General features: G+C 42.6%; 1 protein-coding gene across 3 annotated transcripts in view; it reads right to left on the minus strand.

Moving 5' to 3' along the window:
* The window catches only part of kcnc3a (potassium voltage-gated channel, Shaw-related subfamily, member 3a), a gene marked incomplete at both ends in the record, with an annotated part of 75,029 nt that overhangs the window by 16,127 nt on the left and 46,496 nt on the right, over positions 1-12,406 (minus strand). For 2 of the 3 annotated variants that reach the window (XM_083930791.1, XM_083930790.1), the window contains one exon: positions 9,256-9,465. In XM_083930791.1, the coding sequence (XP_083786917.1) occupies positions 9,256-9,465 (210 nt within the window). Of the gene's footprint in view, positions 1-4,001; positions 4,023-9,255; positions 9,466-12,406 lie in introns of all 3 variants that reach the window. The other variant, XM_083930789.1, reaches the window with a different exon arrangement.

The raw sequence follows: 12,406 nt of genomic DNA on the forward strand, positions 1-12,406 counted from the left end.
ACGTTGCTGCAGTATATACTGCCCTACAAAGCCTAAGTGTAGTAACTACAAAATCACTAATACCATGATTTGTGTGTACCACAGTTTTGGGCCTGAAAGTATGGAGGTGAGGATTGATTTGGATAATAATTATTAAATGGCAAGCTAGTAAACCAGAATCCATCATCAGTGTGCCAAATATTAATTTGTTGGGACAATAAACAAACCATAAAGAATTTTTTTTACCTTCTTTTTTCGTAGTTAATGCAATTAGGCTTTGTGGGGCCGTATAGACAGTATGGGTTGTCAACTCATCTATTGGTAATGTTGAGCAAATTAGCTAGCTAGCACTAGCTTTCCCTCCATCTCTCCCCAACACTAGTAGACTTTTGCCAGGATGAGAGCAGACGGCTGGCCCATAGATGAACAGCTAGCTAGCTAGCTTGCTAGTTCCAAAATGCTTTCATGCTACTCCGATTACAGAAAATGAGCTGAACAGATGTCATCTGTCTCTCATCTGGTTTAAGCAATGTGATTTCACCGCTGTGAGTGTATGGATGAAGCATTTACTTTAAACTAGCTAGCTTGCTAATTCCCTCATGTTTCATGCTGCACTGGTTATCAACAGAGGGAAAACATTGCAGAAATTTCACTTATTCATTATTAAACGTAATGTGAATTCAACTTTAATACATGAACTCGTCCTTAAACAATATTTCTGCCTGAGATTTTCATCTGCAATAAAAACTTCAACTCCCATGAGCCCATGCACGCTACTTCATGATAGCGCCATGTTTAGATTGAGAGAACCCTAGCGATGATTTTCCACCATGGGTCCCAGCACTGGATAGGGGGCTGTTCCTGGAGCTCTGCAACAATTAAACAAACCAACAGTCCACTAGTTAGGGTGCTAATTATCCCATACTTTCATACTTTACTGGTAACAGTAAATGTGCCGAACAGCAGGTTGCCACTGCTAGCACTGGCTCCTCCACCTCGCTCCCCTCCACTAGTAGACTACAGTACTTCACTGTGAGGAGAGTGGATGGCAGCTCCAAAGATTGACATACTCTCTAGCTAACTAGCCAGACGTCCACCCGTCTGCTCTCCTCTCGGAAAAGTAGTCTACTAAGAGTGAGGTGGGGAGACCGCCTGGCTTACTTCATGCATTCCTGGAGGTGATGCGAATGCAAACAGAAAGAAAAAGTCCTTAAAGGTTTATAGTTCTTGATGGACCTCCCCAGTGGACAGTTCCTCTCCGGGAGACCCCAGAAGTGTTCATGTGTGTACGCTTGCAGCAAACTTTCCATAAACTTTGTCCTAATGGTGTGACAGCAGAGTAAGTTTGTCCAAGTTGGTGCAAAAGTTACTTTTCTGCATAATACTACATTTAGATTCATACTGCCCAATCACAAGCAAAAAAAAGCTTGCCTATCTTTATGTATCAGTTGAGATGCCTGTTTTAAGTTTTTATGTGGGCACTTTATTACACAACGTCACATATATTACCTACAGTTATTATGCTTATAGGCTGGATTTCCAAGTATGAGTAATCACATATTAACTGTATACCCATAAAGTGTTGTTTCTGTCCTTTTTTGGTTTAGATTGTATCCTTGTAGGTTGTACATTGGCATAATTTACCTCACAAAAGGTTTCAATTTGTTACCCTTGGCTTCACTGCATGGCTAGTCAAATGCAGCCCTCTGTATCAATATGAATCAATAATGCAATCAAATGCCAAGCCTTGACCCAAAATGCGTTGCTGCACCAAGTCTCCAGAATTCCCCTGACCACTGTTTCCGTAGCAACAGCAGGGAGATAAGGGGAAAGTGAGAGAGCGAGAAGAGAAAGAGAGTGTGGGGGGATAGTGGGGTAATGATCAAACGATGGGGAAAGTAAGATAGAATGATTAGGACTGAAAAAATGAACATGACACACAAACAAAAATAGCAAACTTAACCAACTATATCAATGAGGTGAAACATAATTTAAAACACATCGGCACATTTCCAGCACTAAGATAGATAGATAGATAGATAGATAGATGGATAGATAGATAGATGGATAGATGGATAGATAGATAGATAGATAGATAGATAGATAGATAGATAGATAGATAGATAGATAGATAGACAGATCGATCGATAGATCGATAGATCGATAAATAGATAAAAGTGCTCCTAATTGTTTGACATCCAGTGACTTGTGCCTTTGAGCCAAGATCACCAAGAGGTCAAATCATTGCATTTCATAAACCATGACCTAGCTACAAACTACAGGAATCCCGCTGGCAGGGGCGAAGCAAAGGTGGATGCTGTGTTTTGCATAAATAGGGTTTTTTGTTATAGTGCTATTTCAGTCTTTTTGAACCAGAAGTAGTAGCTTACGCCTCTGCCCTACTGCTTGCTCATACAAAGGAACGAGAGCAAGGCGTATAAGCAGCAGATGAGGAGCAAAACAGTTGCACGGAAGGGAAAAGTAGGGTTACAGTGCGATGCTGTCCTTTCAGAATGCCTCCAAAATGCTCAAGTCTTTCATTCTTCCCGCCCACCGCAACCATAGACCTGATAGAGTTGGGTTACAGTGACAGCAGTGACATCAAGATCTGTTATTAATCCCATCCAAGTTCAGCACGGTCTGTGATAATGTCAGCGAGAGGAAGGGAGGAAGGAAAGAGGAGTGTCGTGGAGGGTTTGGAAGAGAGCCCTGGCGGCACTTTTAAAGCAAAAGCTTGGCGACCATTTTGAAACGAATCCTCAAGGCGTGCTTGATTTATCTCGCCAAGAAACTTGACCAGTCGCAATGTGGAGATAACTTAAGATAAATAAAGCATTAATGGTTTTGTTCCCCAAAGGTAGTAGTTCCAGTGCATTTGAAGCGCAGAGGCCATCACAGCACAGCAAACAGTGCCACCACTATGCTATTCAAAGTTGTTCTACATAATACTCACCTGAATGTATGTGTGTGTGTGTGTGTGTGTGTGTGTGTGTGTGTGTGTGTGTGTGTGTGTGTGTGTGTGTGTGTTGTATGCCTTTTAGGATTAGAGCTTTGTCTGTCTTTCTTTCTCCCTGCTGATCTACTTGCTGGTATGTCAAATAACCTGCTAGATCTTGTATGTTTTTTGTACTTGAAATGCAAAAAGCACTACAGCAGTCAGTGTTCCAGTCCAGCCCGTCAGAGAGTCACACACACGGCTCCGCTACAAAACACATTTTCATTGTAAAAAGTGCAATGGGAACTCAGTGTTTACAAATTTGTTCTCTGAGAGATCCAATCGGCCTGAGCACGAATGGTTGGAGCCAAGTCTGCTGTAAAACCAAACAGTGCTCTCTGCCGGCTGAGCTGTAAAAACTGACCTGAGCTCAGTTCCAGAGAAGAGGACAGAGGAAACCGACCAACCAACCAATAAGCTACCAGCTCTCACTGGCCTGGCCGGGCAATGAGCCAGCCGGTGCGCAGCAGCAGCCCCTTTCACTCTGGCACCCATTTGAAATGTGTTCCCCATTTATTGCTTTATTTTGCTTTATTTTATATTTTTATTTTTTTGTGAAAACTCACTTAGTATTTTGGTGCAAAATACTTCAGTTTGGATTTGGTTCCAAATAATATAATGTTTGATTGATCTCAATAGGACAGAAAGTCCTAACTTCATTGTAGAGTCTGCAAACCCAAATTTAAAAAAAGTCCACGCATAAAGCAAAGTATGGAAATACCAGGCACCCTCTACACAAAAGCAGTCGGGGAAGAAGCCCTCCCTGGCTGACTTTGGTGCCAAAGTGCTTTCAGGGGGGAAATGTGACGCCCCCTATCTGTAAGTACCAGAGTGAGAAGAGACCGGGTGAGAAGAGGAAAAGGAGGAGGAAGAGGAGGAGCAGGAGGTGGGGAAGACAGCTACACACGAAATACAGACACACAGAAAAAGGACGGACACACAGACAGAAACAAAGGAAGAAAAGAATAGAGAAACAGACAGACAGACAGATGGATAGTGTAACACAGACCAACAAGAGCCAACGTACAAACGCATGACCTGACACAACCTGGGGAAGGAGACAGTAACACAACAACAACAAAATAACAACAACAGCAACAGCACGCATCACACATGGACCCGCACTGTGAACTTTAACCTTTACACCCACTCTGACCCCGAGACCATGTTCTTCCTGTGGTTACAACATACTGCAGGTGTAAAGAGGGGGAGGCATATCTCTCTCACACACACACGATAAACAGAGGCATGCGTTTAGTCACACAGTCATTCTCACACAGTGTGTTCAGTTGGAAGTGCTGCTAGGATGTAACTCACTTAACACACAAGAAATAAACTATTAAATATTGACTCCTGTAATCCCAGAATAGTGTGCCTTTGTGTTACTTAGGCATTATATTTGTGTCACATCTCTGAGCATGAGATAGGACATGAGCACAGACATAGAATCTTTGCGAGCGCATGACAGAGGAATCATAACGCAAAGAATAATTAGACGTGAGCGAAAGTAAAACCCTCTCTTCTGTTAGCATATTTATTTGCATCTGTGCCATTATCCACACATCCAAATAAGCACACAAGCGTAATCCCTTTCTGTCATATTCTTGCCCTATCAATTTTTCTGTTCTGTGCAAGTTTGTTTGCAAACTCGCTCAACCTAATAGAGTAGTTTAGAGTTAAAGTAGGCAGTGTGTGATCGGCTGTTTTGCCATCAATCCCACCGCTGTTACGTCAGGATCATGATAGCTTTATCACCAGGAAAGTAAAGGGTGGCCACAGCAGAAAGTGGCACAATGGAATTTAGCCGTGCCTTGTCAACTGAAACTCAGATTCTTCAAGCAATTGATTGGTCAGTGGGAAACAGAACTATCTTTTGATGAACTAAATCAGCCACAACGCACTGAGTTCTAGCCCTAACCTGCTGGTGTTGTGTGTCCACCAAAGCATTTTTACTTCTACGGATATTCCGTATCATGGCAACCAGACTCAACCAAAACATTTCAGACAAACACCCCCCCCCCCCAAAAAAAAAATCTGCACCTCTGAAGCGTTCCTAGCAGGTCAAAAAGGTAAGAAGTCATTATGAAAGCGACAACAGTAATTGTCCAACCAATGAAAATTTGGTTGACAAATCAACCAGAAGGTGTCAACCCTAGGCGCTTGATGACATTGTGACTACTCGCAGGGCTAAGTGGACTGTAGCTGCAGACCTAACCGCTAACTCAGTAGCTAGCGAGGAAGTGTTAGAGTACAGCTACTCAGTCACAATAGCAAGTAATTCTTTTCTGTTTTGAATGAAATGTGACCGTGCCCAGGAATGCTAACGATGGAGCAAACACACTTACACAGTTTTGGTTAAATATTTATCGTTTCATAAACCATTATAAATAATAATTATTTGATAATACTGATAAGAAAAAGGTGATGCTTTCTCTACCAAAAAATGATGTCTTCTCAAAATGTCCAGTTCTGTGCACAAAAATTGAAACACAAATATAATACATGTGATTTAAATGACCTGTGCCAAGGGAAACTACTGTTATAAACTAAGTAGACAACATATTTATTATTATTAACAAAATACAGTTGATTGAATTGAATCCTGAACCAAATAAAAAGCACACACACACACACACACACACACCATGCATATGCCCTCCCCCCTCCACCCCACACTGTTATTATTCATAATATGATGCTGAAACACACTTAAACGTTTTACAGTAACAAGCAACCTGCATGCATCTTTCAACCTGTGTGTGTGTGTGTGTGTGTGTGTGTGTGTGTGTGTGTGTGTGTGTGTGTGTGTGTGTGTGTGTGTGTGTGTGTGTGTGTGTGTGTGTGTGTGTGTGTGTGTGTGTGTGTTATGTGTGATGTTGTTTCTGGGGTCGGAACTATTTTCTTGTAATTTGACTCTATTCAAATTTGAGCTAATCTAATCTAACCCTAATCTGATGGATTGAAATCTAGTCTAGTCTAATGTAGTTGTCTGGTTAAATCTAAATTAAATGTATTTTCTGTCACATACATGTATTCACAGCACAATGTAGTGAGGATTTTAAATGCAGTCTAGTCTAAGTAACTTTAGTCTAGTCTAGTCAAGTGAGGCCTATTTTAAACTTTTTCAAATTCACTGTAATCGAATCACACATGATCTCATCTAATCTAACCTAACATAAGGTAATGCAGTTTAGTCTAGTCTAATCTAATCTGGTTGAATCTAAGTTAAAACTGTCTACTGTAATATAAGCTAGTCTGCTCTAACTGAATCTATTTAAGTATAGTCTGGCTCTATTATTTAATGTACACAAATCAAGTCTAAACAAGTCTAGACTAATGAAATGTAATCTAATCTGATATTTGTTTGTTTGTCAGTTGAGTAAAGTTTCCTTGTGAGTGGAGTGACTGCTGTGTGCTCTGTGTGGAAGTGTTACCTCTGTGTTTCTATGGTTTGATCCAGGAGGAGGTGGAGTTAACACTGAGCTCCTGCTGTAGCAGAGGCCCCTCCGGCTTGAACCACTCCTCTCCCAGGAAGGATGGGACACTGCTGGACTCTGAGCCATCTGTGTGTGTGGGTGTGTATTTTGCGTTTTGTTGTTGTTTGTGTGTGAGCCCGGGAAATGGGGATTGTGTATAGGGGAGTAGGGTGTAAAAGGTGGGTCGGGTTGCATTTTGTACAAACGTATATATGTATTTTGGTGTTAGCAGGTGAAGGTGGCAGTAGGCAAGATGAAAGCAGGGAAATGGAGAGCAAAAATGAATGGAAAATGAAGGAAAACAGTCAGAGAGGACAGCCAGCAAGCAGGGAATGAGCATGAAATAGGAAGAGAAAACAGAGAATAGGGTGAAGGAAATATGGAAAGTCAATTGAGGAGGTGGGCAAAAGGCAAAGGTGGGAACAGAAATCAGGAAGGGAAGAGTGTGGGGAGGAGAGAGAGAAAGGAAGAATGAAGAGTTAATGAATTACAGCATGGAAAAGTGAGAAAAGGGAATTATGGTGTGAGATAGGTGAGAAAGAGACAGTGATGTAATGACTGAGAACAGAATGACGCTCATCTTATCCGGCTGTGCTGCCAGATCAGATTCTGAATACTGCACATGAAGAGTTTCATTTCAAAACATCCAGAAACATTTATAACATTCAAATGTTGCAAGAAAGTTTCGAATAAGTGCATTATGTAGGGACTTTAAAGGACGAGGAATTATTGCCGACCAAATCCTGTGAAAAGACCAGAACTAGCAATAACTGTACACGTATTGTTTGTGTATCCGAAGCCTGAAACCAGATGTATAGTGTTAAGATAAAGCCTGATATCTGGCGTGCGGCGGATGTCAAGCCCTCTGCTTTCTGTTTTTCAAGGGCATCGTCTGCTTAGCTCCCCCGAAGGCGATTGTGATTGCTAGGTAAATAAGTGTTTTTCACTTTCTTCTATCCAAGAATAATAATCCGATGCAGCAAGGCCATGGACTGTATGTAAAGATGGAGGGCTTGACAGCTCCCTTAAAGTGAAGCCAAAACATCTCGATCTCCCCCTAGTGGCCGGCTGCAATATAGGTCATAAACCAGGCTCCCCCTCCATGTCAGTGTTCATTTTTCTAATGAGTTTTTTTTCTAGTGAGTCCATCGTTATATACAGTCAATGAGCCAGAACACACTCTGGAATATGGTCTGGCCCCGCAAAACTAACCACAAGGTGACATGTCCTTGTAGTTTATTTGGACTCAGTCCCACATACACTGTTCTGCTGTCCCAAATACTTAGTGGAGCACCAAATATGCACAAATTAATGATTGAAAATAGTCCACTATTTAGGCATCTTTGAGTAGCCAGCTGTTTTATTAAAATGAGAAGACTACAGTCATGCTAGCAGCTCTGTGAGTCATACTTATGCACAGCAGTGCTTTGAGCTAAATGCTAATATCAGCATGCTAACATGCTCACAGTGACAATGTCACAAGCTGATGCTTAATGTTAGCCATGTCGTTGAGCTTGTGAGCATGGTAGCATGGTAGCATTTGCTGATTATCAGTATCAGTAACAGTTTACTTTAGATTCTACATGTTTTGACCTCTGGAAGACCAACTGAGGCCAAAATGCTACTATGTCAATGTAGAATAAATAGAAGATGTTGACATAGAGTAATTGCACTTGTAGCCGCAAAACCAAAGTGTGTGAAGACGTATAGTCCAGAAGAAGATATGGATTTTGGATCCAGCCCAACCTCCTCCCTGTTAGGTTTTGCAGGACTAATACCATCATCACATGTTCACGACAGACAAAAGAAATAATTCACGCGGCCACCTGATGTCTTTGTAAACACATGTGATTTAAGCCAGTTGAACAATAGTCTTCTTTTGTCTTTTCATGGGATTTGTAGTAAAAAAAAAAGAAAATTGAATAGCGCCAATGTTTTAGGAATTCTAATACCTCTGTGCATCAAACATTACAGGTAAAATCCCAAACATGGACAGTGTTTTGAAATGAAACAGTTGTATGTACACAGTTTAACACAAACTGTATCAGCGGTGATGAACAAAGATACAGCACACGTGACACAAGGCCAATGTTATGCTGCATGGAGTGTTGCTGAGTGACTGCTGACCTACCTTATCTGCAGAATATGAATATTGCATTATTTGACCACAATTCACAAAGAAGCTGTGGTGAATACTTCTGTGTTACAGTAAATCCAGTCACTTCAACATCAGTGCACATGGCAGTGCTGCAGCAGCCTCTGCAGGACCTCTGCAGTACAGATGCAGGATAAGTGCATGACGAGGACTTCTTCTACTGCAGCTGCAGTTTGAAGGTGTGAATGAGAAGAATCAGTTGATCAAATATCAATGCCGTTGATTGGGCACTGATATGTTATTTGAGCCACAGGAGAGAGCTCTTCATGTCGGACGGGAGTGAGCATCGTGGTCATGCTGAGCTGTCACGCTAAATCACGGCTAAATGATGAAGGGGAGTGTGTGTGTGGAAGGGGCATGAAGGCCTCTTGAGCACTTTTATTCTGAGGAAGGGGGGGTTAAGTGTTCCTATATGTATGTGTGTTATTGGATATATGTGAGTTTGGAACATGTGTGTTTGACAGTTACGTATGTGTTTGATGTTTTTGCACACACACTGTCAGCACATATCAATCAGGACCATGCATCAAGCGACAGCCCACTGCTGTCACTCAAGTACCACCCTAACCCCGCTCCTCCTGCTCCTCCTCCTCCTCCTCCTCCTCCTCCATCCCCCTCAATCCTCCTCCTCCCCCCCTCCGCCTTCCTACCTTTCCGAACGTTCCCGTCTGTCGTGCGCTGGAACTCCCCAGCGCTCAGCAGGAAGCAGGCCCGGTCATGCGGGTAGCGCTCGCGGCTGGTGGTGGAGCCGAGGCCCCCAGTGGCCGGGCTACGCTCATCCCCGAGGACCTGGTCAATGGTGGGGCAGTCTTCGTTGGCTAGGGCCGCGTTAGCCGCAGCATCACCATTCTGCTTGGAATCTGGGAGAAGGGGATGGAGATATGGAGGGGGTTAAGGTGGAGGTAAAGAAAGAAAATGGTAAAAACAAAGGGGGGGAGCCAGGAGGAGGCGACAGACGAGAAGGAGGGGAATTGAGAAATGGTGCAGGGAGAGAGGAAGGGAAAGTCGTGGTGAGAGAGTAAAGGGAAAGATGAGAGTAAAAATGGAGAGGGAATGAAAGGAGGCAAGACAAAAGGAGAGGAAAGGAGAAGGGAGGAGAAGATGAGAGAGGAGAGGAGAGAGGAAAAGAGGAAGGGAAAGACAAAATATCAAAATGAGAAAAAACGAAGAAGAAAAACAGTTAAACAAGGAATGTGAAAAAAAACAGAACGTGAAAGAGATGTGAAAGAAGGAAGGAGGGGGGAGTTGAGAGAGAGTGATTAGGAGGAGAGGTAAAGGAAAAGAAGATTAATGGTCGGGAGAGAGGAGGAGGAGTATGCAGGGGGTGGACCCATTGAGAGAAACAGGGAAGGTAAGGTGGAGAGCATAAAAGCAATAAAAATGGAAAAGGGAGATAAGACCGGAGGAGGTGAGGAGCGACTCAGAGGAGGACAAGGAGAAGGGATTGAGATGAGAAACAGAAGCGGAAAAGCGGGAGATGAAAGAGAAGTGGTACAGGGAAAAAAAATTAGGAGGTAAAAGGAAAATTAAAGAGGATAAAGAGAGGATGGAGAAACCACAGGGGGGGGGGGGGTACGTTAGTGCCTTGTGATAGCTATCCTGATCACATGACCAACACACTGCAGCAGAGCAGGTTAAAGACACACACACACACACACGCATGCACACACACACACACACACTGGTCGCGAGACACTAAACAAAGGAGAAAATATACAGTACAGAGAAGATGGCTACAGGGGAGGCAGTGTTTGAAGCTTTCAACACAGCTGTCAAATCTAATCTGTTATGATTTACTGCTCAACAGCTACAGATACAGGCCAGAGGGGTGGACACACACACACACGTACACACACACACACACACAAACACACACACACAAACACAGGACACAATTAACGGGTAACAAGACTGAAGGTCGGGTTATTCTGAAAAAAGGACTAGCTTGTAGAACGTGTTGTCCGACCACATCAGAAGTCAAAAGCGTTTGGTCGTTCTGAACTGCCACACTAGGCAGAAAAAGCTGTCCGTCAGACGAGACTTGAAATATGTTGATAACAGAGAAAGTCTCTCCTGGCAGACAGTTATAACGCTGGACGGGGCGGTAGAACATGACATGTTTTGGACTCTTTGGCTCCATACTGTCGAGATTCATCAGAGTCGATGTCAAAGATTAGATGTCAAAGTTCGTAAAAGTTGGACTACACATGGAAGATTTATGTCACCCCGGGTCAACAATGTGACAAAAAACACAGCCACTGTAGATGCCTTGAAGTTCTGCCATTGATACTGTGGTTTATTCATAGACTTAATATGAACTATATGAATTCTTTTCAGCACATACATAACGAATAATTATCTGCTTCTCGATAAGCGATACCGATAAGATAACTTGACATTTTTGTATTTTAGAAAGAAGTTCAAAACCTGTAGTTTATGCACACCTGAGGGTAAGAGAGGCTCAAATGTGGTGAGCAGAAATGGATGATTTAATATTCCACAGCTGTGACCTTATTATATCTAACGGACATCACTATTGCTAAGACAACAAATGCAAACAACAGATCTTACTCTTCTAAAAGTATATCCAAAAACTTCACAAACACACTTGCTTTGACATAATATGTCAATATAAACTCAATGCGTGTTTATTATCATGAACAGGTTTTGTAGGACATACGAAAAGTTATGCACAGAAATTCGTAAAGCGCTGCACGAAAAAGATGCTGACAGACTGGAAGTCGACCGCCGTCGGACCAGAAGTGGTTTGCGACAACAACGGACCAAAAAAAGGTTACGTAGCATTAAAAGCACTTGGTGAGGATTAGGAAAAAGGCTTGGTTTAGTACGATGCCATGACACGAATGGCACCGGGATATGAACAGCCACCACCCGGGAACCTTACCCCACCACCCAAAAGTACCTACTCAAGGGCCAACTCGCTATTTTATACTGCGCCTCACGCTTTCCATATGTGGAATACACATGTAACAAATACGTGGAGCACACACGATTACTTTTTTTCGCTACATGTACAAAGACTGCGTGAAACCAGCCTGGTCAAAGTGTGCAGAAGCTGCTTTTGTCAATACAAGCAATTTTTCTTATTATTATTTAATTTAATTATCGGAATTATACACAATCTAACATCAGTATAAAGCGAGCAATCATTGTGCGTTTGTCCGTCCATGTGTGTGATTTTCATGTATCTCAAGATCCGGTCATCCGATCTACTTCACACTTGGCGGGTGTATTGCTGGGGACACAGCGATGTGCTTTTTGTGTCTGATTTGGTGCTCATTTGGCCAGAGGATGGTGCTATAACAAGAAACTTTTTGTTTTGGCTTGTGTCGTCCTGTCTCAGAAACCTGGATTCTGCGGGTCCTGACAGATCCATTCATATAAGCCACACCCTGCCTCAATGGTTCCCACGCCAATTTGAATTGGGTTCAAATCTTTTTGATTTTTTTCACGCTACCCCTCCTACAAATTTTGAGCATACATCACCAAATTTGGTAGAGAACTTTTTCAGATTTCTGATGTTCCATATAGTCTTGGCCCTCAAAGTTTACTCAAGTGCTGTCTACAGGGCTTACATTACAAAACATGTCATACTGCAACAACATTTGCAGCTATGAAGTCTGAGCGGACATGACAAATTTGATGCCATTTGGCCACAAGATAGCGGCAGGGTCTAACTTTGATGGAAGGAATCTCTGTGTGTACAGTATGCATGTATGTATGTATGACTGTCCTTCACATAGCTTAAGAACCATTCATCCAGTTGACTTCACACTAGGC

Source organism: Echiichthys vipera (assembly GCF_963691815.1).
Source record: "Echiichthys vipera genome assembly, chromosome: 17".
In the NCBI taxonomy this organism is placed as follows: Eukaryota; Metazoa; Chordata; class Actinopteri; order Perciformes; family Trachinidae; genus Echiichthys; species Echiichthys vipera.